Here is a 21,509-nt window from a genome sequence, read left to right as displayed (position 1 = left end):
TGGCCAACGAGGGCTTCACGGCCGAGGAGGGGCAATGCGCTACGTCACTGGGCCCAAGAGCAAAACAAGGATCGTGGCCCGGTTTCCCAGCTCTCACCTTCGAGCCGCCGCCATTTGCCCAACCATCACAACACACCAGCCACGCCCCTGCAGCTAGATGGGGCTGACGACGCTCGGCAAGCCACATGCATTCAATCGATCGCTTCATCGTGGTCCATTAGAAGCCTGAACACCACCATCGCCATCCGTCACAACACACCGCCTGCCCAGGGCCTGCTGTCGCCATCCGCCTGGGCGCCATCACATCATGCCCCCCGGTGTTTGTGTCTCAGAGTCCGGCTATTTGGCCTTGGCCGCTTGGCCCTACGACTGAGGGCGTGGCAGCAACCTGTGTCCGTAATCAGAAGGCAAGCAAGCCTCACAACGCGTGTCGTCATGGTGAGCACAATCATCAAACATCATATCATTTTTTTGTCTCTTTCCCTCCACCAGAGCTCCTACATTCACTCGACGTTGGCGAACAGGAACGCCGGGCTTCCTGGCAGCGCGCTCTCGGCGTTGGCCGGCATAGCCGCCTTGTCGATGGCCACGCCCGTCACCACGTCCGTGCCGTTGCCGCCCTCCTGTGCCTTGATGATCTGCACCTCGGCCAGGTTCGCGCTGCGCTTGAGGTAGTCCACCATGGACAGCAGCACCTTGGTCTCGTCGAACGCGAGCTTGCGCTCGAACACGTCGGCCTCGGCCTCGCCCGCCTGGAGGCGCTTCTTCAGCGCCTGCACAAACGGCATGCCCTTCTTCATGTCCGCCTTGGGGATCTTGCTGTTGAGCGCCTTGTCGTCCACCGACTTTGTCGCCGGGTCCCACATGGACTTGAGCAGCGTCGTCAGCTGCTCCTGGTACGCGGGGAATTTCTCGTTCATCGTGATCGTCAGCTTCTTGGCCTTCTTCGGGTCGAACGCCACCTCCTTGCCCTTGGCCTTCTTACGCATCTGCAGCGACTCGGCCGAGTTGACGCTCGACGCCGTGCTGGCAATGTACTTGCGCGCCGCCGTCAGCGAGGCGTCCGTCTCCGGCACCTCGGGGAACAGCTCGAGCTGGATCGACTGCGGCTTCTGAAGGATCTCCTGCCACACGGAATCCGCCCAGTGAGGCGCGATGACGGCGATCAGCAGGCACTGCAGCTCGATGAACCGGATCGCCAGGTCCACGTGCATCTTACAGCTGGCCGTGCTCTCACGGTAGAACGAGAGTGCGTTGTTGAGGCTTGTCAAGTCAGCATAATCCAAGTCCGCAACATGCCGGTTGCATGATGGAATGGAGGGTTGACTCACTCGTAGAAACCAGCCTTGAGCGCCAGCTTGTAGGAAGTTTCCTCTGTGTCCATGTCAGCCGTTGCTATCCTCCATCGTAAAGACCGGACCACCACGTACTGTACTGCGCAATCGTCTCCTTGGCAAGCGCATTGAGGTCGTTGTTGAAGATCTCGTCGAAGTAGTTGTACTCGCCCGTGCGCAGCTCGCTCTTGTTCTTGACCGTCTCCTCGCACCAGTCTGTAAGGGTCAGCAATGCATCATTATTTAAAGACGAGGCCGATCACATACCACGCGCCGTGTGCAGACGCAGAATTGCCTGGTTCGCAACGTCCTCCTCAAAGTTGCTGTCGCCCATCGTGTCACCGGCATCGGCGAGACCGATACGCGACGCGTCGGCGCCGTACTTCTTCGCCATGTCCTCGAGGGTCATGAAGTTGCCTGTCGACTTACTCATCTTCTCGCCATTCAGCAGGAGATGGCCGTTAGTGCGGATGGCGCGGGGCCAGTACTTCTTAGGGAAGATGGCAATGTGGATGTACAGGAAAAAGGCTGCGCTGTTAGCTCACTCTCTTATCTGCTGGCACTGTGATACTCACTGAGATGGTTGCCGATGAGGTCCTTTCCGCTGGATCGCAGATCAAGAGGGTAGAAGTACTCGAAAGAGCGCTTCATCGTCTGCAGAGACTCCTTCGAAATACCCGACGCCTTGATGACCTCGTCGTCGAGCTCGCGGCGGCAGAAGATAGCGTCCCACACGTCATCGGTCATTTGGTCGGCCGAGACGTTGAGCGTTCCGGGCTCCTTGCCGTAGATATCCGCGTGGAGGAAGTGGCAGATGGTGTAGTAGGCCATGTAGATGGTGCTGTCGCTGAGCGACTCCACGACGAACTTGGGGTCGAACGGCAGCTTGGTGCCGAGGCCGTAACTCCTCGCGCACGCCCACTGGTTCAGCCAGTTCAGTACACCCTCGAACGCGTTCCTCGTCTCGTTGCCAAAGGTCTCGAGTCCCTTGCCGTCGGCGTTGGCAACCCACTCGAGCGCCTGGTCTCTCCAGGTAGGCTCACCGTAGTCGAGGTACCACTGGTCCATCAGGGCAACGATACACTCGTCGGCAGAACGACTGATGACCTTGCGCTCAGGCTCCGAGTAGACAAAGGCGAGTCCGCCGTCGATGAGCTGCTTTCGCACCTTGGGCTTGGCGGTCTCCACCGCCTCACCCTTGTAGTCGCCCACCTTCATGGTGCCCTTGTAAAAGCTGCGCCTGTTAGTCCACGTTGATACGCAGCCGCCGTGGAAGCAAACTCACCCTTCAGTGTACGCCGTGTCCTTGGCCTTCTCGAGCTGAACGGTGTCCTTGGGAGAGCCGATCTTGAGCTGTTCGCAGAGACTCTTGGCAATAAGGTCACCCATGGGGGTGTCGATGACGGGCACGACGTCGAGCTCGGCCCACGCCTGCTCGATGCCGTAGTACGCCGCCTTCTTGCGAAGGTCCATCAGGGTGATCCAGTCCGCAGGGCTGTCGGAGGGAACGCAGCTCACAACGCCCGTGCCCTTGGAAGGCAAGATGGTGTCCATGGGCAAGACACGAACGCCCTCAGAGTGGACAGAGAGGGGCGCATTGACGAGGGAGCCAACAACATCAGCACCGGAGATGTCGGTAAGGTGCTCGATCTCACCCTCCTTGGCAAAGACACCCTGGTAGGCCATGTTGCGCGAGGCGCTAGCGAGGTCAGCATTCTATCGATCTCGGTACGTGAAGAGGACGCAAACATACCGGTGCGTGACGAGGTAGTACTCCTTCTCGGAGGCCTTGAAGATGCCGTAGTTGATCTTTGGCGACACGAAGAGAGCGCACTGTCCGTACATGGTCTCGGGTCGGAGGGTGGCGGGGATGAGGTAGACGCTGGCATCGGCCGGAAGCTTGCTCTCGAGAGCCTCCTTGGCCTTGGGGGCCCATTCGAGGACCTTCATCTTGAGACCAGTGTACTCTTGAGGACCGACACCCTCGCCCTCGGATCGGTCGTGGTCCATGCAGGGCTGGCCATCCTTGATGGAGTAGACGGTGTAACGCTTGCCAAACTTGATCTTGCCGAGCTCCTTGAGGCGGTTCATCTGCCACCTGATGAAGGCGTCATAGTAGGGGTTGATGTCGGTCGTGATGAAGGACCTGCGCCAATCAACGCGGAAGCCCAAGCTGGTGACGTCCTGCTGGCCGAGGTGGGGGAAGAAGGTGAGCCAGTACTGGGCGTCGGCAAAGAGATGAATCTGTTCAGTGGGAATGCCCATGGACTGCATGATTTGGAACTGCAACTGTTAGCCGAGAGTCCACAGCACCACGGCCTATCATCACACACCTGGTACTTGGCCTTGGCCGTTTTGGCCGTGGCCTTGCTCTTCTTGGTGGTGAATTTGGTGACATCGTCGCGCTTCACAGTGGTCACCGGCGCCGGCTCCTCAGCCTCTTCCTCCTCTTCCTTGTATCCCTCAAAGTCGCGGCCAAACTTTTCAATCTCGTACTTCAGCTTGTCGGCAACGGCGGGAATGGGCATACCGGTCGCGTGCCAACCCATGGGGAACAGGGCGCGCTTGCCAGACATGCGCGCGGTCTGTGATGATTTAGCAGGACTCTTGCCGACGGGGCCGACAGACGTACACCAGCACCGAACTCGACCTTGCTCTGGGAGAAGACGTGGCCGGCATGAAGTTTTCCATTGACGTAGCTGTATGCGATGCAGCCGAACCTGGACCGGTCAGTACCTACTCGTCGTCGTCGTCTGCGGGGACTGGTGTCGATACCATTTGGGGTGCTTCTCGCGCAGCTCTTCGGCGGATATGGAGTCGAGGGGGTATTCCTCAATCGAGGGGGCATCAGTCTCGAAGATCTTGCTGTCGGCCCACTGCTGCTGGTACTTCTTCTCAATCGCAATGAGTGTGTCGCGCTTCTCGGTGCCCTTGAGCTCCTTGGTCTTGGAGATCTGGAGATTCTCCATTTCCTTGGCTGGGTCGGCCGTCGCCATGGCGGGTGATGTATGGAGGATGTCAATGCGGGTGCAAAGGACCTCGAGGTTCGGTAGCCAGTCTTGGTGTTCGGAGAATCGTGAATTATCGTCGTCTTCGTCCACCTGAGTCACGAATCGGAGCACCGTGAAGTTTTGGAGGTCGAGCAAAATGTGCCCCGCGGTGGATGGCGGGGTATCGGCAGCCATCAAGAGCAAGAGAGTGGTGCTGGCTGCTGGGATATGCCACCTTAGTCAGCCGACATTTGTGGGTCAGAATGTGCGGCCAAGTCAATGCTGGTCACTGGGTCACCAGAATGCTGTTTGTCTGTTCATCTTTTTACGCAGAATAGCAGCCGAGGCTACTGCAGTCATTCAGAACGTGTCCATTACTTCTAACTACCTAGGGTGTTGAGACAGTAGATGCCCGGCCAGCGTCCCCTCCTCCACGGAGCAGCGTCTCTGCCAGACTCGAGAAATGCCTTGTTCGACCCGGCAAGTCAAAAGACAGGATCAAATGTCATTCTGAAGCATGACGTTAAACCCGAATTGCGCAAGGCACACGTTGAATGTCTAGCATTTCTGCAGATACGCAAAATCCACAGTTGTGAGTTCTGGATACATGTAACCCGTGGCATTCGCCAGGGTCGGTAGAGGCACGGATTCGCCATGCGCGGGTTGCCAACTAGGAAGAGTCAGTACGCATATTATTATTCGCACATCTTCGGCATAGTATTGTTGGGACTTACATCACGTCCTTCGGAACACCGTCGTTGGCCAATGCCCCGAGAGCAACCCTGAGAGTAGCCTGGTCGCCGGTTTCAAGGCCCGCGGCGGGGATGTAGTCGTCCGCATTGAACAGCACAGCAGGGCTGTTGGCCGTAGGGCATCGCGACGTTGCCAAGGCGTATGAGTAGTCAGCGGCATGGGTGGATTCCTTCATGTGCACAAAGGCTACCTGCATCTTCTTGTCCCGGAGCATAAACGGCTTCTTTGTGCTGCGGGGCCAATATCTTAGAACTCGAATCCTGAGAAACGCAATGAAGGAGATCGACGACTTACCTATACGTAACAAACTTGTCTCGAGGAATGGCAGAGTAGTAGTCGCGCGCGATATCGACGGTGAGGACCTTGGCTCCAGCCTTGACATAGTCCGTGATGCCCCAGATGTGATCATGGTGATGATGCGAGGGCTGTGATGTCGTCAGTGTATCGATCGCATCAGGATAGATCACCCGCGACTTACCCAGACATATTTGATAGGCTTCCGAAGCTTCTCCTTGACCCAGCGAATCACCAGCAAGCTCTGGTGAGGCGGGCAATCAGCCACGACAACATAGTCGTCGAGCTCATACACAATCTGTCGATAGAGGTTGGCATCCTCAACGACCAGTAGCCAGAGCCCCGGAAGGTCGGGAGATGGATTGGTCGCCTTGATATTCGCAAAGGTCCCACGATACTCCCCACTCCAGACAGCACTCTCGAAGAACTCACCGACTTCCGTAGAGCTATAGAGCGAACTGTTGGTGGGCACATTATCCGGCCTAAGATCGCCAGCAACTTCGAAGGCGGTGCTGGCCACACTGTCGATGAGTACTTCCCGGACTGTAAAGTCTGCGATGACGTTGTGATTGTTGTAAACAGACTTGAAACGTGTTGGGAACATGACGTTATTCACAGCGGTGTAATGCTGGAGAACCAAGTCCTGCGTCGATTTGCCAATCACTCCATGGTTCTCGTACGAGCGAATAATGTAAGGCAAGTTAGTTGCGGGATCAAAAATGACCGATAGACCGAGAACAGCGTCATAAACTCGAACAGTCAGCGAGCGATCTACTGAACACGACCAGGGGTCTTATAATTGGTGCTTACCTGCAGGCAAAGATGTGTGCGTAGCTATCTTCTCCCGTCGAAGAGATAATCGATTGTTTGACGACATCTGCGGCTGTAAGCCTTTGTGACTGTGATTGCTTGGCCAGGGAATAACTCAAACGTACCTCGAGCAGCAACATAGGCGACAGCCTATGCGCTTCACGAATGAGGTAGGATGCCAGAAGACCTGGGAATGTCAAACAGGTACTCCAGCAGTCTCATGGAGTCATCGCAGCGGTTTCTTACCATCTGTGAACCCCGACGCCGGTGCTCCGGGGGCAAAGAGAGAAGCGCTGCCCTCGACAACCGAAGCGAACCCCTGATTACCTCCATGCACGACTAGAGTAAAGTCCATTGGCTGGAGTGCGGCTCGAGCAAAGCCCCAATACGCTGACAAGTAGTAAGAAAGCGCCCACATGGTATTCAAGTCGCTGAACTCACGACCCAATTGATGGTTCCTCTCAATTCTCTGTTTGATGGACGGGCCGTCAAACGAGAAGGAAACATTCTGGTTGCCGATTGTCGAGAAGGGTATGTCGACCCCAACGAGGTCGTAGCTTTCCAGCATTGACTTTGTTCGGTAGATACTATGTAATTCGTAAGCTTGCGCGTCCCAGACTCCGATCTGAATGTATGCAATTACTCTCCGCCTACGTATGTCAACGTTGTGATGTTGGCCATGTTTTCCGACCCTCCGAGCGCCTCGATACCCCGACTCAGGAGGGTTTGCGCCGTGAGAGGGCTCGAGGTTGAACCATCAATGCCACGCTCTGGGGTACAGCACCCATAGGCCTGGCCTAATGTGGCCAAGGCGAGGCTTTTAGTCCAATACATGGCTTTGCTTTGCGAAGCTCGTGTTTGATCTGGTTTGAATAGGAAACTTGTCAATGTGCGCTGGGCATTCGTATCGGTGCGGAGAGACTCCTCCTTATTATCTCGTCAAACTAAACACAGAGTCACGTCTGGCCATGAGCTGAATGTAGTTTGTCATCCTCAACTGGTGTTGAGATTGCACTGGATCTACTGCCATTCTCGCCGCGACCGCAAGCGATCCCCAAGCGAGTGGTACTAAGAAGAATCGAGGAGCTTTTCCCGTGTGATTAATGAAGTATGATGACGATTCTGACCAATTCTTAGCCCCTGCAAGTTGGGCCTCCCAGCCAGTATGTTAATCCTGGTGTCGGCTGCTGCGTGCTCCTCCGGAGAAGTAATCTTGGTCTCCTTTCAGCAGGCTGAGTTCAAGTACCGCGCGCGCTTAATGTGGAGCAAACTGGCACGCCCGAGGCTATGACTTAAACACCGGGCTAGCTTTGATGCGCAAACATTCACTCATGATATGATTGTGGGGTACGAGGCCTAATTTCCGGTCGTTGTCGGAGCTTAAAAGCTACACAGGCAACGTGACCAACCCATTTGGCCCAAGTAGGGAGGCGCCCTGATGACGAATATTATGGCAATCCAGGCGTCGCTTGAAGGCCGCAAGGACAATATCGTGACTGCCAAGGGCTACACGCAGCTTGGCACGTCGGAGAGAAGAACTCCTGCGCGAGTTTACCATGCTCATGCCATCCCGCCGCAAACTAGTCGGGTGTCAATGCTGCAATACATTGCTAGAGTGCTCGAAGAAGTAATCTACATAGTAATTTTCTTGCACATTGTGCCACCATTGGAACTCAATTTGTAATCTTCGTTGAGTACGTTAACCCGTCCGACATTCTGTACTCATACAAGTCGAGCTACCTTAGCCGCAACGCTCTCGCCACTCTCCAACTCCACAGACTGTACACGAAGAGGTCTAAACAAAGGCCGAGACCGCCCGTAATTCGCCATGAGATGACATAAGATGAAGTATGTAAAACTTCGTCTATGAAAGCCCGAAGTTCCAATGAGTCTCCGGCTAGAAACCAGTCGCAGACGATATCAATGCTATGTAAACCTAGGCCACCCCGTTCTCGCGAAAATACAAGCCGCGGTACTTAGAAGTGTTCCTTCCAGAAGCGGAAATTGACTTCGGGCACTGTCACGCTTTTGCAGGCCGCCTTGATCTCACGAGCTGTCAAGTGGTCAGTAATGCTATCAGGAGCAATACGTATCCTTCATCGCTTACCGGCTGCTGACGGTCCACAAAAGTAAACACCAACTGTCGTTCTGCCCTCGAGGCCGTTCGGGTAGGTACGATCTAACACCCCATCTCGCACGTCAGAGAGGAGCGAGTCAAAGTTGGGCCGGCCAAAATTGGTGCGTGTTTTGAGCTCAGTCAGAGGATCGAGCTTGGCACCAACAGAGTTAAGAATGATGTTTTGTGTCGTGTCCATATCCAATCGTTGCGTGAGATAAGTATGAATGTTGAGGAACCCAGAGCCATCAGGTCGGCTGGCGGCTTCGGCTGACTGTGTCTCCAGCGAGGACAAGAGGTTATGGAACCATTCAAATGCCCCAGTGTCCTTGCAAACCCAGACAAAGTCAATCCGCCGAAGACGCGTCGGAGGGTTGGGACCTCGACGCAGGTGCCAGATGTTCTTGAGGACAGATGCCCAAGGAGTCACGCCGATACCCATGCCTATGAGTACGGCAATTTCATTATCGAACACGTCCTCCGCAGGAGCACCGTAGGGGCCATCGATGCGCACGTTCGGCATTTGTTGCCCCATTTGTAGGACGACCTCGAAAAGCGCCAATGGGTCGTTGTCCTCCAACAGCTTCGATTGTGAGGAGCCAGCCCCGACGCCAACAGCATCACCCAAAGAGTAAGTAAAGTCGCCAACTTGACGAACGTGTATCGAGACATAGGGATCGTGCGGGCATGAGGTGATCGTGAAGGGGTGCCATTGGTATTTGGAGATTGACGGCACCTGTAGGAACAGCCATTGGCCAGCCTTATATCTGAATGACGGCTTGTTGAACTGAAGTTCGATGACGTCTGTCGAGTGATTAGTGATGTCTAAGCGAAATAGACTGGACGACATACCATAGGGATGACGGATTACACGGGTGATTTCAGTGGTGCGGCGAGCGCGGACCTCACGGTAGATACGTTCGATCACATACAAGCCACCTGTCCAGAGTTCCCACTTCCAGCCAAGGTACCCAATGCAGTGCTTATAGTAGTCCTTCGCGAATGGTGAAAGAGGTTGCGCGGTATCCCGAATGAAACAGCCAACGGTGTGGGTGTACAATCCAAGGAAAAAGGGAATGAAGAGATGGTGCGTATACCAGAAAGTCTCGAAAGACTGCTGACGGATGCGGCTATGCGCAGTGGTATACATCATAACCATGCAAAACAACATAACATGACCAGTGATACCACCGGCCTCGGTGTAGTGAATTTGTATAGCGGTCTGAGGGCGGAGCTGGAGGCGTTCAACGTTGAAAAAGCTAGTGAAATCTCGATTAGCTGTCATAATCAATATCGCTCGGGTTTGGAATGTCCCACTTGATATAATGTGCTCCCGTGTGCAGAAGCGTGAAGAAAAGCATAGCATATGCCAACTGTCTGTGAAACCACAAGTTCTCGTCCAAAGGCAGCCATCGCAACTTAGGCCTAATCCATCTCATGAGGGTGCGACATACGGGAAGCAAAATAAGCATCCCGTCGAACGAAAGGACCAGCCCAGCGCCGCGCGATGTCCAGACCGAGAATCGAAGAGCATTCAAGGGTGCTAGTCGGGGCTCGTTCGCTTGCGCGTACCTAAAAAAATGCGCCATCAGCTAACCGCTGCCGTACACTCATGCTGTTCGGAAAGTAACGCACCATCCATACGCGAAGACACCCCAATGTAAGCCCCAGAAGATGACATGGAAGGTTAACTTTTCGGCAACAAATTGCTTCTTGATAAGCGAAAGGTTGATGAGGGGCATGTCGACTGCTGTGCAACTGGCTTGAGTGTTCGACGAAGTTTTGACCAGCAATATAGGTGCCCGCAAGTCGTTTTACACTAAAACTCGAGGGCTTCCGAAGGCGTTGGCTTCGTCTCTGAGAGAAAGAATGATAGCGTTCTTCTTCTGCTGGTCATATAGACTTTGAAGACGGGAAGACAACGAGGATGCGAAAGGAAGTCAGATTGGAATAAAGTTGAGCTATGCTGGAGAGAAGGAAAATATCGCTCTGAGCCAGCAGAGCCTGATACTGATGGCGAGCGCCTAAATGATGTGAAGTGAACCCCTGATCTTCGTTTTCGAACGTGAGGAAAGGAGAAGCTGAGAGTAAAACCAAAATAATCAAAGGCTCGCAACAACAGGTGTCGTAGTGGAGCCGCAGTGTAGCATGTGGGCGAATCCTTGGGCAAATCGGGACTGAGACGCTGCTAGCTGTATCCCAGCACCAAACAACAGAGTAAAGCCGCCTGATCGAGAGCAAATATCAAGGGGGGCACGTATCACATCCCTGTAAGTCTTCTTAATCGACCAGTCCCCCACCTCGGCGCTGTGATGAAGCTTCTTGCCAGGCTTTACCGTAATGTGACATCAAAAAGGGGGCCTTGGCGTGGCGCCTAGTGGTCACAGGGCATGGTTCGGGCTCGGGTGTTATTCAGCAATTATTGTTCCTCCTTGAAGTCATCATATCAAGACGGTCAGAGATTTACGTCACATACCTGCGTTGTATCTCAGACATGATGGTGAACGCGCAACAGACATGTATCAGTAGCCTTTTGTCAATATCTAGCATCAGCGATGTGGACGGGCATTGAAAGCTTTGTCGGCATCGGAGAAGCGCTCGGCTACGAGGCCACTAGATGGCTTGGACTTCAAGTCGAGATACTGACACACCAAGACCCAGATATGCCCAAATCCATGCTCCCGTAAACAAGCGATGAGTATGGACCCTGTCAGCCTGATCGCCATGGACACCGACGGCGAGAAACTTGGTGAAGAATGTTTGTGGAACGCACACTCAAGACATTTTTCCATCATGAGTGATGCGATAGAACATGATCGCAACCCACGCAGTATCATCGCCTTCATGGGTTCAACCAGAGATATGTATCATTTCCGCGGTCATATTGTTCGCCTTGAGCACAAATGTCGCTCAGACGCAAAGCAAGAAATATGCCGTATATCCCCTAGTCTCACGTAAAGACAATGATAGAACTTGAGCGACGTGATGGACGCAAGCCCTGATTGTGATCACAGAAGGCTTCGTGATGCTGACCAGATAGCCAGAGTCTCGCGGAGCTGTCAGCAAGATCGACATTTCTCAGCGGATCTTCCGTCGAAGCGAAGTCATTGCTGCTGTCACCGGGCACGTCCTCCTTCTGGCCATGGATCATCCGATTTTCTTTGTTACACATCCACGGCCAGCCGAGACACAACGAGACCGTTCCGACAACAAAGTCAGTCCGCGGACGTATCGTATTGGCAATCATGATGAGGTTGGTAATCAACACATTTCTGACACTAATGAAGACCCAAGTCATCAAAAATCATCGATGTAATATGACATGGGTTCCGTGGAAAACAAGTGTCAGGAAGAACTGAAGGCCGGGTCGGCGAAAGACTTCACGGGTTTTGTTACTGGAAAAGGAAAAGATCGGAAAGCGTTGTGTGGCACGAGCGCATCCAGCGTTTTCGAAGTCAACACGTTCGAGTCATGTTCATACATGTACATAGGCTATCAGCTTTGACTGCCATCGGCAGGGTCATGTAGTTTGAAGTGATCATAAAACCGTCATTCCGCCGTGGTGTCCCCGAATGGAGCGTTTCATCATCCTTCGCGCGCTGGTCCTTCCTCATCGCCCTTTGAATGATTGACATTATATCCATCGTTCACTTTTTGATCCTACACTGACATGGTGCGGATTTAAAGCCACTGCCTTGTCTCATTACGGGCTTCAGGGGAACTTCAGCAGCGAAACCCCAAGGCGTTGCTGCGATTCCAAGCCCCAGCCCCAAGGGCGCTTTCGGTAGCCAAATGCCCACCAACGACTCACGATGGGCGGCTTTGATTGTCACGATGAAGAACTTGTGTGACGAAACGGGGCAGATGGAAGTGAATGGCCAGTCGCTTCGGATCCAGCTTGACCTGTTCCTATACCACCAAGTTAGTCGCAATGCTTGCTTGAGATCTGCCTCTTCGCTGTCAGCAAACATTTCAAGCTTGCCACACAGCCATGCTCAATGTCATTCCAAGGACCGCAGCACGACCGGCCCAGAGAAATGATGTGCCGTCGTAGATGCATGTTGGGAGACAAGTTACGTTACTTGGATTGTGTGTATATATATTTGTAAGATGATTCGGATCCGAGTGACTACTGCGAGGTAAAGTGTCTCTCCTGAACTCCGCGTGACATGTCGGAATATGCTCAGATGGTGGCCACCTGACAGATAGATCGTTATGCGTTGAGAAATGACATACGAATGGAGAGGTGCTCATGGGGACGCCATTTCCCCTTGATTCCGTACTGCTTTTATCATACCCAAGCGAGGAACCAGACAAAACAATGCTCTGGGAACAGGGCGGCTTCGTTTTTCTTATCGTATGTGGACGTGGCTGTTAAAGTCTGAAAGAAATCATGAGGCCACCGCGAATACCATACCAATAGAAAAGCAGATTGTTACATTTCTGTATTGGGACCTACGTGCGTCAGGCAGTCAGGGTCTGACAGAGGGCGGCTTGGGGACGAGGCTCATGGCACACGGATGTGGGGGCGGGGCGACCCACATGTTCGGCGACCTACTGGGGCCAAGCGTTTTCTGAATCTTGACCCTGATCCCCGAGGCGGATAGTGACTGGAGAACTAGACCAGCCCGAAGCCATCGCAACAGACGTAACGATGCTCTCAACGCTAATACGACGCGCTGCACAGGCGACCGAGTCGACCTACAATGCGACAGGCAATCTCTATCAGCTGCGCAAGGTGTGGCCGCCCGACTTCACCAAGCTGACGCCGCAAGCCCAGCTGCGCTTCGAGAAGAAGTACAAGCGCCGCGTCGCCCTCAAGTATGCCCGACCAAGGTGGAACAAGGCCGTCAAGATCGTTCAGCTGGTGACTGTGACAGGTAAGCGACTTGTCTCCCTCCAATGGGGTGATGCACCTGCTGATTGCCTCGTAGTCTTCGTCACGGCCATGTTCTTCTCGGAACTCGATCTCTTCGGCCAAAAGTATCGCGCATCGGACGAGGTAGGTGTGGCGAGTGCTCCTCCACGGCTCCTCCATGCTGACAAGAGCAGTTTCAAAAACACGTCAAGAGCATCTTCGGGGCCATTGACGCCGACAAGCGATACGAACGACGAAGCGACGCGCCGGCGCCACCACCTGCTCGCGAAGACACCCCGAAGTGATGGACTGTTGGATATACATGGTTGGAGTTTTTGGCGTCATGTCTCTCCCCACGTCGTGGGAAACGCTGTGGGAATCATCAATGTATACTATTGAAGGCTGGCACAGACGCGTGCGCGCTTTCTGAAATCTTTGGCTCTAGTTCTCTGCCGAGCCGTCAATCATCGTGGTATCGCTCATCCTTGTTTTTGTTCGTCTAGTCGTGAATCCCTCGGCGCGCGGTCGTCCTACCGGCCGTGCCACACAAAGTTACCACCCAGCCCCATGCCCGACCCCAGACCCGTCGACCTGCTCTCGTTGACCGGTCGCTTTGCTACGGTGCCCTGCGCCCGCACACCCGCGACGATGCGGTCAAGATTTGTTTCCACGACGACGCCACCGACAATCATCTCGCCGAGTGCTGCGTGCAGGCTCTCGAAATTGAAAATCAGATCCAACTCGCAGACATTTTCGAAAAGCTTGTCAAGCGACTCGACGTAGACCTGGATGAGGTCGATCAGGGCGAGGGGTGACTCGGTCGCCGTCGAGATGACGATGAAGTAGAGGGTCGCGTAGTTGCGGTATGTAACGAGAGAGGGTACGTCGTTCTGTTCTTCGGACGAGGACGAGTGCGACGTGCCGGAAGCGGCCAGCAGAGGTGGCAGCGGGAGGAAGTTGCAGGAACCAGACGGGCGATTCGACACCAGCGTGAATATCTCGGAGATGAGGCGCTGCTGTATGCTCGTCTCCTATGCAGGTTGCTTGCGTCAGCACGGTACCTTGTGGGCGGACACACGGAGACTACAAACCAGCTGGGTGTAGAATTTGGTCAAACGGGGTTGACCTTGGCCATTGAAGACCAGAAAGGCGTTGATCATTGTTGTGAATGGAGGTGCTGCATCACGGTAATGGAAGACAGAACGAGCACCGAGGCGCAACTTGGGCCCTGGCGAGTGAGTCTCCGGGGCCAGCACCAGCACGCGGTGATCATCAATGGTGGGGTCGAGACTCCCTCCTCTGCTTGTCCCTGGCACATGACTTCACCGACGCTCGGACCACATCCGTACTGACAGCTCCTCGAACCTGAAGCTTGAGCTCCTCCATGTGGGGAAGCTGCTGCCCTTCTGGTTGCATGCATCACGTCCATCCTCGGCTCTTCCACATCACATTGATCACGGTTCATTGGGTCTCCAACATCAGCTCACGCCTTGAATTATCGACTAGATACCCCTTGATTTGAATTTCCATCACAATGGCTCCCTCCAGTCTCGCTTCGGTCCCCAGAGCTGCCGCTCGTGGCTTCCGCAGCTCGTCTATTGCGCAGACTGCCGCCCGCCGTCCCCTCTTCTCCATGTCTGCCCGCAATGCTTTCTTCGCCCGTCCGACCGCCGCCCGCAGGCTCTTCACGACCTCTTCTTCCATGACCCGCGGTATCATGCCTGAGACCAGCGAACCCCATGGCAAGGACACCACCGTCCCCGAGACGCCCGTCACTGTGAACGTCGCCGAGCTCACGGACGCCGAGTACCACGAGCTGGCCGACCGGTACATGGACGTTGTCGTCTCCAAGCTCGAGGAGTTGGCCGAGACCCGCGAGGGATTCGATGTTGAGTATTCGGTGCGACAGACGCGCGCTCCATAAGAGCCGTGGAACTCCAAGCTAACGTCCGCAACAGGCGGGTGTCTTGACCCTCAACACCCCGGAGCACGGTACCTACGTCATCAACAAGCAGCCCCCCAACAAGCAGATCTGGCTCTCCTCGCCGCTCTCCGGCCCGAAGCGCTACGACTGGGCCATCCTCGGCGAGGGACAGGCCGAGAAGGAGGGCACCGGTGCCGGCAACTGGATATACATGCGTGACGGCTCTACCCTCGGCGATATCTTTTTGAAGGAGCTCGATGTGGATTTCAGCTTTGCCCCTTCGACATATGGGCAGTGAGGCGGGTATACATGTGAGGATCAAGGAGTTCTTGGACTGTGGCTGGGCCGCTTGTGTGTACTATACGGAATTTCAAGGCGTGCTATGATAGGCTCTATGAACTGATTTCAAACCACATGCGCAGTCTCTCGCTCTTGTGTGCCAGCCGCGCATGAATCGTCAATCCAGAGGGCGCGGCTACAGGTTCTGGAAAGGCCGCCTGAGGGACCCCGATCATGGCAAGGAACAGCAGGACCCCGCCAGAGCGAGCCTCGAGTGGAAGCTCTGGAGTCTCCTCCCTACTGACCTGCACAGCACATGTCTTGGTCCGGCCTTCCCATTTCAAGCCTCACAATAACCAGCTCTAACAAAAGGAGCGTTGTTTGTATTGTATCTTCATAAACTAATGTCCGAGCGAGTGTTTGAATGTTGGAAATGCAGATTGTAACGCCCCTCACTGAGTGCCCCTAGACATGTTCAAACCAACGTCTCCATAAGCCTCTCAACCCATATACGCCATATGCATGTTGCCTCACACGGACCAGACACTCAGTGCATGAGCTTGAAGCCGGAAAGAGGGTTAGGGTTGGGAATGACGATACCGCCGCCCTCGACAGCGGGAATAACCGACTTGTCGACCTTGGCAGCCAGCTCGCGGTGGGCCCGGAGGCTGAAATCCTGGTTGTCAAAGTTCTGGTTGATGACACCGGTCATGCCGTTCTTGCAGTGGTCACCGTTCTGCTGAGGGCAGTAGTACCAGGTGGGCGTCTCTGTCTGCTCGACGACAATCTGGAAGACATTGTCAGACTGGCCTTCTTCGACGGCAAAGTTGAAGCCCGAGTAGATCGACGTCCCATCGTCAAGGGGCTGGCAGGGCTCGCCGAAAGAGGACTGCGCGACTGCGTGGTTGCGAGGCAGGAAGTGCCACTCTACAACGTCGCCCTTTTCGGCAACGACGTTGTCAGGCTCAAAGCGCAGGCCTCCGAGGCCGGCGACAACAGTGTGCGTCACACCAGTGAGCTCAATGACGGGAGAGGGCTCGGAGGGATGCGTTGGAGTAGGAACGGCTGCGACGGCAGCCACCAGAGCGATGGCGACAGAGAAAGACGTGAAGGCCATTTTAGTAATTTTCTGGGGACTCGAAAGAATAATGAGGTAACAGAAGGAAATAAGGAAATAGACTAGGAAAGACTCTAGGAAATAATTGTTATGCTGTTTGTTGAAGCTGATGCTGACAGAAGAAACCACTGACTACCAGGACTTCATCACTCCTTATATTGACAATCGAACATGAAATTTGCTTACGCCGTGCGTTTTCATCAAGTTACTGTCTATCGGAAGGATGGAGTTCCGCCATGGCGCGGGACCGGTCGTCATTTTGCCAGCGCCGTCTGTGTGGTGCCACGGCAGGCGAAGTCATCCTCAGCCCGGCCGGGCGGGCGTGTCAGGGAAGCTCAGCCTATATGGATACATGGTCATTGGCCGAATCTCCATTCGCGTTTGTCAAGTGCTGACGAAAAATATTGGCAAACTGCGCCCCCGGCCCGCGACACTACCGAAGTTCGGAGTGCTAATAATACGTTGCTGACGGAAAGTGTAAGCCGCCTATAGAAAACATTGAACACCGCATACAGGTCGAGCTCTGGTAGATTCTTGGTCTTCCACTCAAGTGTGATTCTGGCTGTCTCGTAAGAGTCACGGAACCCAGTAGGAGCACATGGCTCGCATTCGACGTGGTAGCGTCAAGTTCCTTCCCCAAAGCCCATTAGTCGTGACCTGCCTCACAGTTTGTAGCGATACTCTATTCCGTTTTTAGCATTCCGTCTGTTCAATACCCAGTACTGAATATTGGACACGGCCGAGGAGACGACAGCCAACGAGACAAGTGCGATGATGACCGACCAGCCAGTTCTGTAACGCGGAGCGTCCGCCTGCTGGAACAGCTGTCCGCCAACAATCCCACTGCTATTGGCTGACATGATTAGAATGGCAAAGGTGATGGATCTCTCGCCAGCCGACTTAGCATTAAGTGACATCCAAGAACCGTTGAGGGGGTCTACGTGATAGTGCATTAGCCTTTGGTCCACAAGTCTGCGACATGGGACTTACGCCATGGCGCCGCGAAGGCCCCGACCAACATCAGCAACGCGAATTTGGCATTGGCATCATCGGAATAGATCAGAGCTCGGTTGCCAATCTTCAAGGATCAGCAATTGTCTTCAGAATATCAGTGGATGAAGGTTATAAGCAACATACCGCCACGGCAGCAAAGAGTGTGACACCGAGGAAAACCAACGGCCCACGGCGGCCCCAGTGGTCACTGCATCCTGTCAGCCCTGTGGACGCTCATTCTAAACACTGAATGGTCTTACCCTGCGTAGCCCCAGGCCAAGTTTGTCACAAGAGCGCACCAATTGCCTATCGACATCATTGCGTTTGACCGGAGCCTGCCAAAGCCGAAGCTGACAACAAGCGAGGGTCCATACGACATCATGACAGACGCCGGCGCAAGACCGCAGATGGTGGTGATGACGTGGGGGATCAGTCTCCAATTTGTGAGCTATTTCTGTCAGTGCATGTTCACGGAATGAGGCTGCGCAGGGCTTTTCTGAACTCACAGCGTCCTTGAGCTCGCTTCTGCTGACGTGTTGCTTTGCATGGCGCTTGGAAGGATCGTCCCGAATAACACGAGCGGTGAGAATCTGCGCTTCTCGTTCCGTGAAGTACCGGTAGCCAAACAGCGAGACAGGGTGACTGGTTGACTGTGGGAAAAGAGAAATGAAAGTGATGCCCACGGCTAGTGTCAAAATGCCTTCAAGGATGAAAAGCCATTGCCAACCGGCGAGACCATTGATGCCTCTCATATGAAGACTGGAAGTAGTTAGCACGCTTCGAGAACAACGGCGCAGTGGAAAACCTACATGCCGTAGGCAATCAGACCTGATGTAGCTCCTGCTAGCATGTTGCCGATGAAGTACCACGAGAAGCGCTTGCTCGTTTCGACTTGCGTATACCATCGTGTGATAGTGTACAAACCTGCCGGGATAAAACCCGCCTCGCACATTCTGAATACATCAGCTTACAAGCTCACGCAATTCAAGGACTTCGACATACCCGAGCAGGAGGCGGGTCGCCATAAAGGCCCCCACTCCCTTTTGGAATGCTTGAAATGTAGCAACAAATCCCCTTTACCACTTTAGTACAATTGACTTTGTCGTGATTAAAGGCGCAGTACGCACCAGGCAATGATTTGGGTTCCGATCCAGAGACTGGGCCCGACGCGGTAGAGGATGATGTTGGATGGAATCTCGAGTAAAACAATGCCAAGTGAGAGCAACTGTTGGCCAATATTGAATTGATTCTGGGTAATACCGACATCTCGGAAGAAAAAGTCGGTTAAAGCATTGCCGCTGTGCACATCAGTGAAATTCCCCAGCAGGGGCGCAATCTAGAGACGACTACATGTTGCCTCGATCGAGTTGCAGTACAAAAAACCCAAGCCTGACTCGGACATTAGTTTGCTGCAACGTCGGGGACGGTTATCAGATCAAAGTATCTGACTTACATTAGCAATGGCATGACAATAAAGTCAACCCTGTCTTCGTCAGCGTGTTATTTTGAGCCTCGAAGCTATTGTAGAGCCTCACTTCCGCACAAGACGTTTTTCTTCTTCAGGTGACCACTCGAGTGTACTGGTCTCGCCATCGCTGGAGTCGACGCTGCTATCGGCTACAGCGTGGACACCCACTAGCTTGGCTTCCTTGTCTTCGTAGTTGTTGTCAGACATGATGATGAAATCAGGTAGTTACAACTTATGGAGAGAAAGCAACATTCGATGCCTTTTCTCTGTGTCTGGGTGCCCTGAACTTAAGCATATGGTTTGCGGAGGCTAGATTTTCTTCTCGCTATTTCCGATGGGATATCAACGAAATTCCTTGCACCATTGCGCCGGATTTCGAGCAAACCCATGTGGCTGGCCTGTTAAGTCCCGTGGTCGCCCACTTTCCGCGTGGGATGTGATGGTTATCTGCGGTATCGCAGCCTTTGAGTGGTTTAGCGGGATTGATGCCATCGCACGCCATCAACACATGGCCAGACCCATGATTCTGCCGCTCAGTAACGCGACATGAGCGAATCAGTCTCAGGGTCTTGTGCATGCCAAAGACACCGATGTCCGCTATCGAAGATTCGTCATGGTAATGTAGTGCCTATTATTGGACAATTGAAGAGGCTCGCCTCGGACGCCGGGGAGAATATTCTGGTTGCGCAGGCAATGCATATGCCATGCACCTGTGCCCCACGGTCGACGATGCGACATTGACTCCAGGATCGCTCAAAGCAGCACAGATGCCGAGACCCGCGAGGGGCGAAGTTGCCTCTTGACCTGATGCATCACCATTTAGACAGTAAATGGCGACATGACACGCGCAGTGGATCACGACTTCACATCGCGTGCTCGAGCGCCGATCTCGCTTCTTATCAGAGTGAAATACGGAAATTGATATGAGTGCCAAACTCCTTGCTGCTGTTCAAATCGTTTTCTAGGTCATATCAGCCAGCGAGGGAGCCCTACAAGAATAATCTGAAACGATACGTTATAGGTGCAACTACAAGATGGCCCAGCTTGAGGCCCGCAAGCACATATCTCTAGACTCGGGGTTTCCTATAACTCTCCATCCATCGTTCAACAGTAAGTATTCTCATTGAGAATTTGTGATACTCACTTCTGAAATATTATAGAAAAGATCAGAGAACATGTACCACCCGAGAGTCTCCGAGAGGAGATTAAGCCTGAAAAGGACCGAGCTCACTTCGCTGATCCTTCTAAGAGAGCCCTTCTTTCTGTAGCTAAGCAAGTCGACCTCACCGAGTCGATTGGAACCCTCCTCGAAGGTGTTCAACTTTCTACACTCAGTCTCGAACAGCTGGATGAGCTCGCTGCTCTGGTCACAGAGCGAGGTGTTGTCTTCTTCCGCAACCAAGACCTCACGACTGATAGTCAAGTAAAGTTATTTGAGCACTACGGCGTTCTTGACAAGCATCCAGCTCAGAAGGACGTCAAGCATGTTGTGATTAAGGGCAGTACGGAAGATCATCGGGAAATTCTCAATTACACACCCTGGCCTTCGGGCGACTTCCACGCCGACACATCGTTCGAGATCAACCCACCGTCGTACTCCCTACTCCGGATGGAGGAACACCCTGCAGTTGGCGGGGACACGGCATGGGTGTCACAGTACGGCCTGTATGACGCTCTGAGCGACGCCTACAAGAGATTCATCGACGGGTTGCATGCTGTGCATACCTCGCGACTGCAATATGACAGCATTATTGATCTCTGGGGAGTGGGACCTAATCGGCCACCGATCGATAGTCATCATCCTGCCGTCCGTACTCACCCCGTCACTGGACTGAAAGCTTTGAACGTCAACCCGGGCTTCGTGACAGGATTCGCTGAGTTGAAAAAGGTCGAATCGGATAAGTTATTGGATTTCTTTGCCTACCACATCCATTCTGCAGACGATCATGCAGTGCGATGGAAGTGGGAGATTGGGAGTGTTGCTATGTGGGATAACAGGTTGGTCATCCATGCCACTCAGTATGCTCTTAGCCCTTGACTGACGTTTACAGGGCCACAATCCATCGGGTGATACCGGGGACATATGAAGCCCCTCGAAGGGGCATCAGGACGACCGTTTTTGGCGAGAAACGTAAGTTGCAGCCCGTGATACTCTTGGGCAGCAATTGACTCTCTCAGCCTTCCTTGATCCAGCTAGCGAAAGTCGTTATCAGAGGGCCGCACGACTCAAGGATGCTAAAAAATATGGTGAGACTGCTCCTGGAGGCAACGTAGAGAGTGAGGTATCTATTCGCGAAAGTCAAAAGAATGTAGGGCCTGAAGCAAGTACTCCTGCTTGAAGCATGACAGCCACCCAGTCGTTTAAGGTACGCAGACATGACACCGGGGCTTCTGGTAATGGGACCGTCCTTTCCTTCAACATTGAAATGACTTTCTCGCGGGAAAACTATTAATCATTTATATTTTCAAATATGCCCTCCAAGAGCGTTAATGATCGAATTTTATGAAAATTAATAACATCATTTCCATCGACAATGCGTTCGATTCATCATCGATCTTGACATGCTGTTCCG

The 21,509-nt window shown here is 53.6% G+C and overlaps 9 protein-coding genes across 9 annotated transcripts; 3 read left to right on the top strand and 6 right to left on the bottom strand.

The window, feature by feature from the left end:
* Window positions 1-503: 503 nt before the first annotated feature.
* LEU6 (2-isopropylmalate synthase) lies at window positions 504-4,519 on the bottom strand (the record flags this gene model as incomplete). Its single annotated transcript, XM_028637176.1, has 10 exons — window positions 504-1,263; window positions 1,332-1,374; window positions 1,431-1,550; window positions 1,602-1,862; window positions 1,910-2,568; window positions 2,620-3,033; window positions 3,088-3,617; window positions 3,668-3,919; window positions 3,967-4,054; window positions 4,110-4,519. The coding sequence occupies 10 exons, from the start codon at window positions 4,517-4,519 to the stop codon at window positions 504-506; spliced, it is 3,537 nt and encodes a 1,178-aa protein (XP_028497384.1).
* A 363-nt stretch (window positions 4,520-4,882) lies between these two features.
* On the bottom strand, window positions 4,883-6,862 carry D7B24_002980 (uncharacterized protein; the record flags this gene model as incomplete). Its single annotated transcript, XM_028637175.1, has 9 exons — window positions 4,883-4,994; window positions 5,059-5,307; window positions 5,372-5,502; window positions 5,556-6,121; window positions 6,182-6,248; window positions 6,307-6,368; window positions 6,428-6,571; window positions 6,623-6,768; window positions 6,825-6,862. 9 exons carry the CDS (start codon window positions 6,860-6,862, stop codon window positions 4,883-4,885), a joined length of 1,515 nt encoding a protein of 504 aa, XP_028497383.1.
* A 1,295-nt stretch (window positions 6,863-8,157) lies between these two features.
* On the bottom strand, window positions 8,158-10,039 carry NOX4 (NADPH oxidase 4; the record flags this gene model as incomplete). Its single annotated transcript, XM_028637174.1, has 4 exons — window positions 8,158-8,234; window positions 8,289-9,101; window positions 9,150-9,556; window positions 9,933-10,039. 4 exons carry the CDS (start codon window positions 10,037-10,039, stop codon window positions 8,158-8,160), a joined length of 1,404 nt encoding a protein of 467 aa, XP_028497382.1.
* A 2,912-nt stretch (window positions 10,040-12,951) lies between these two features.
* On the top strand, window positions 12,952-13,460 carry D7B24_002978 (uncharacterized protein; the record flags this gene model as incomplete). The annotated part of the gene is made up of 3 exons (XM_028637173.1): window positions 12,952-13,177; window positions 13,232-13,299; window positions 13,350-13,460. 3 exons carry the CDS (start codon window positions 12,952-12,954, stop codon window positions 13,458-13,460), a joined length of 405 nt encoding a protein of 134 aa, XP_028497381.1.
* A 225-nt stretch (window positions 13,461-13,685) lies between these two features.
* AP3S2 (AP-3 complex subunit sigma-2) lies at window positions 13,686-14,315 on the bottom strand (the record flags this gene model as incomplete). Its single annotated transcript, XM_028637172.1, has 2 exons — window positions 13,686-14,186; window positions 14,247-14,315. The coding sequence occupies 2 exons, from the start codon at window positions 14,313-14,315 to the stop codon at window positions 13,686-13,688; spliced, it is 570 nt and encodes a 189-aa protein (XP_028497380.1).
* Window positions 14,316-14,689: 374 nt separating this feature from the next.
* On the top strand, window positions 14,690-15,377 carry FRR4 (Mitochondrial chaperone Frataxin; the record flags this gene model as incomplete). Its single annotated transcript, XM_028637171.1, has 2 exons — window positions 14,690-15,055; window positions 15,114-15,377. The coding sequence occupies 2 exons, from the start codon at window positions 14,690-14,692 to the stop codon at window positions 15,375-15,377; spliced, it is 630 nt and encodes a 209-aa protein (XP_028497379.1).
* Window positions 15,378-15,905: 528 nt separating this feature from the next.
* On the bottom strand, window positions 15,906-16,475 carry D7B24_002975 (uncharacterized protein; the record flags this gene model as incomplete). Its single annotated transcript, XM_028637170.1, has 1 exon — window positions 15,906-16,475. The coding sequence occupies one exon, from the start codon at window positions 16,473-16,475 to the stop codon at window positions 15,906-15,908; it is 570 nt and encodes a 189-aa protein (XP_028497378.1).
* A 662-nt stretch (window positions 16,476-17,137) lies between these two features.
* On the bottom strand, window positions 17,138-19,143 carry D7B24_002974 (uncharacterized protein; the record flags this gene model as incomplete). Its single annotated transcript, XM_028637169.1, has 11 exons — window positions 17,138-17,412; window positions 17,466-17,553; window positions 17,613-17,676; window positions 17,729-17,916; window positions 17,975-18,227; window positions 18,278-18,421; window positions 18,471-18,542; window positions 18,596-18,766; window positions 18,819-18,857; window positions 18,922-18,951; window positions 19,004-19,143. The coding sequence occupies 11 exons, from the start codon at window positions 19,141-19,143 to the stop codon at window positions 17,138-17,140; spliced, it is 1,464 nt and encodes a 487-aa protein (XP_028497377.1).
* Window positions 19,144-19,970: 827 nt separating this feature from the next.
* On the top strand, window positions 19,971-21,275 carry D7B24_002973 (uncharacterized protein; the record flags this gene model as incomplete). The annotated part of the gene is made up of 4 exons (XM_028637168.1): window positions 19,971-20,046; window positions 20,097-20,934; window positions 20,988-21,067; window positions 21,115-21,275. The coding sequence occupies 4 exons, from the start codon at window positions 19,971-19,973 to the stop codon at window positions 21,273-21,275; spliced, it is 1,155 nt and encodes a 384-aa protein (XP_028497376.1).
* Between the last annotated feature and the right edge of the window lie 234 nt (window positions 21,276-21,509).

This window comes from Verticillium nonalfalfae, assembly GCF_003724135.2.
Source record: "Verticillium nonalfalfae strain VnAa140/NRRL 66861 chromosome Unknown scaffold_18, whole genome shotgun sequence".
NCBI lineage: Eukaryota > Fungi > Ascomycota > Sordariomycetes > Glomerellales > Plectosphaerellaceae > Verticillium > Verticillium nonalfalfae.
The sequence above is the reverse complement of the archived record's forward strand: the minus strand, read 5'-3'. Positions and strand labels throughout refer to the sequence as shown.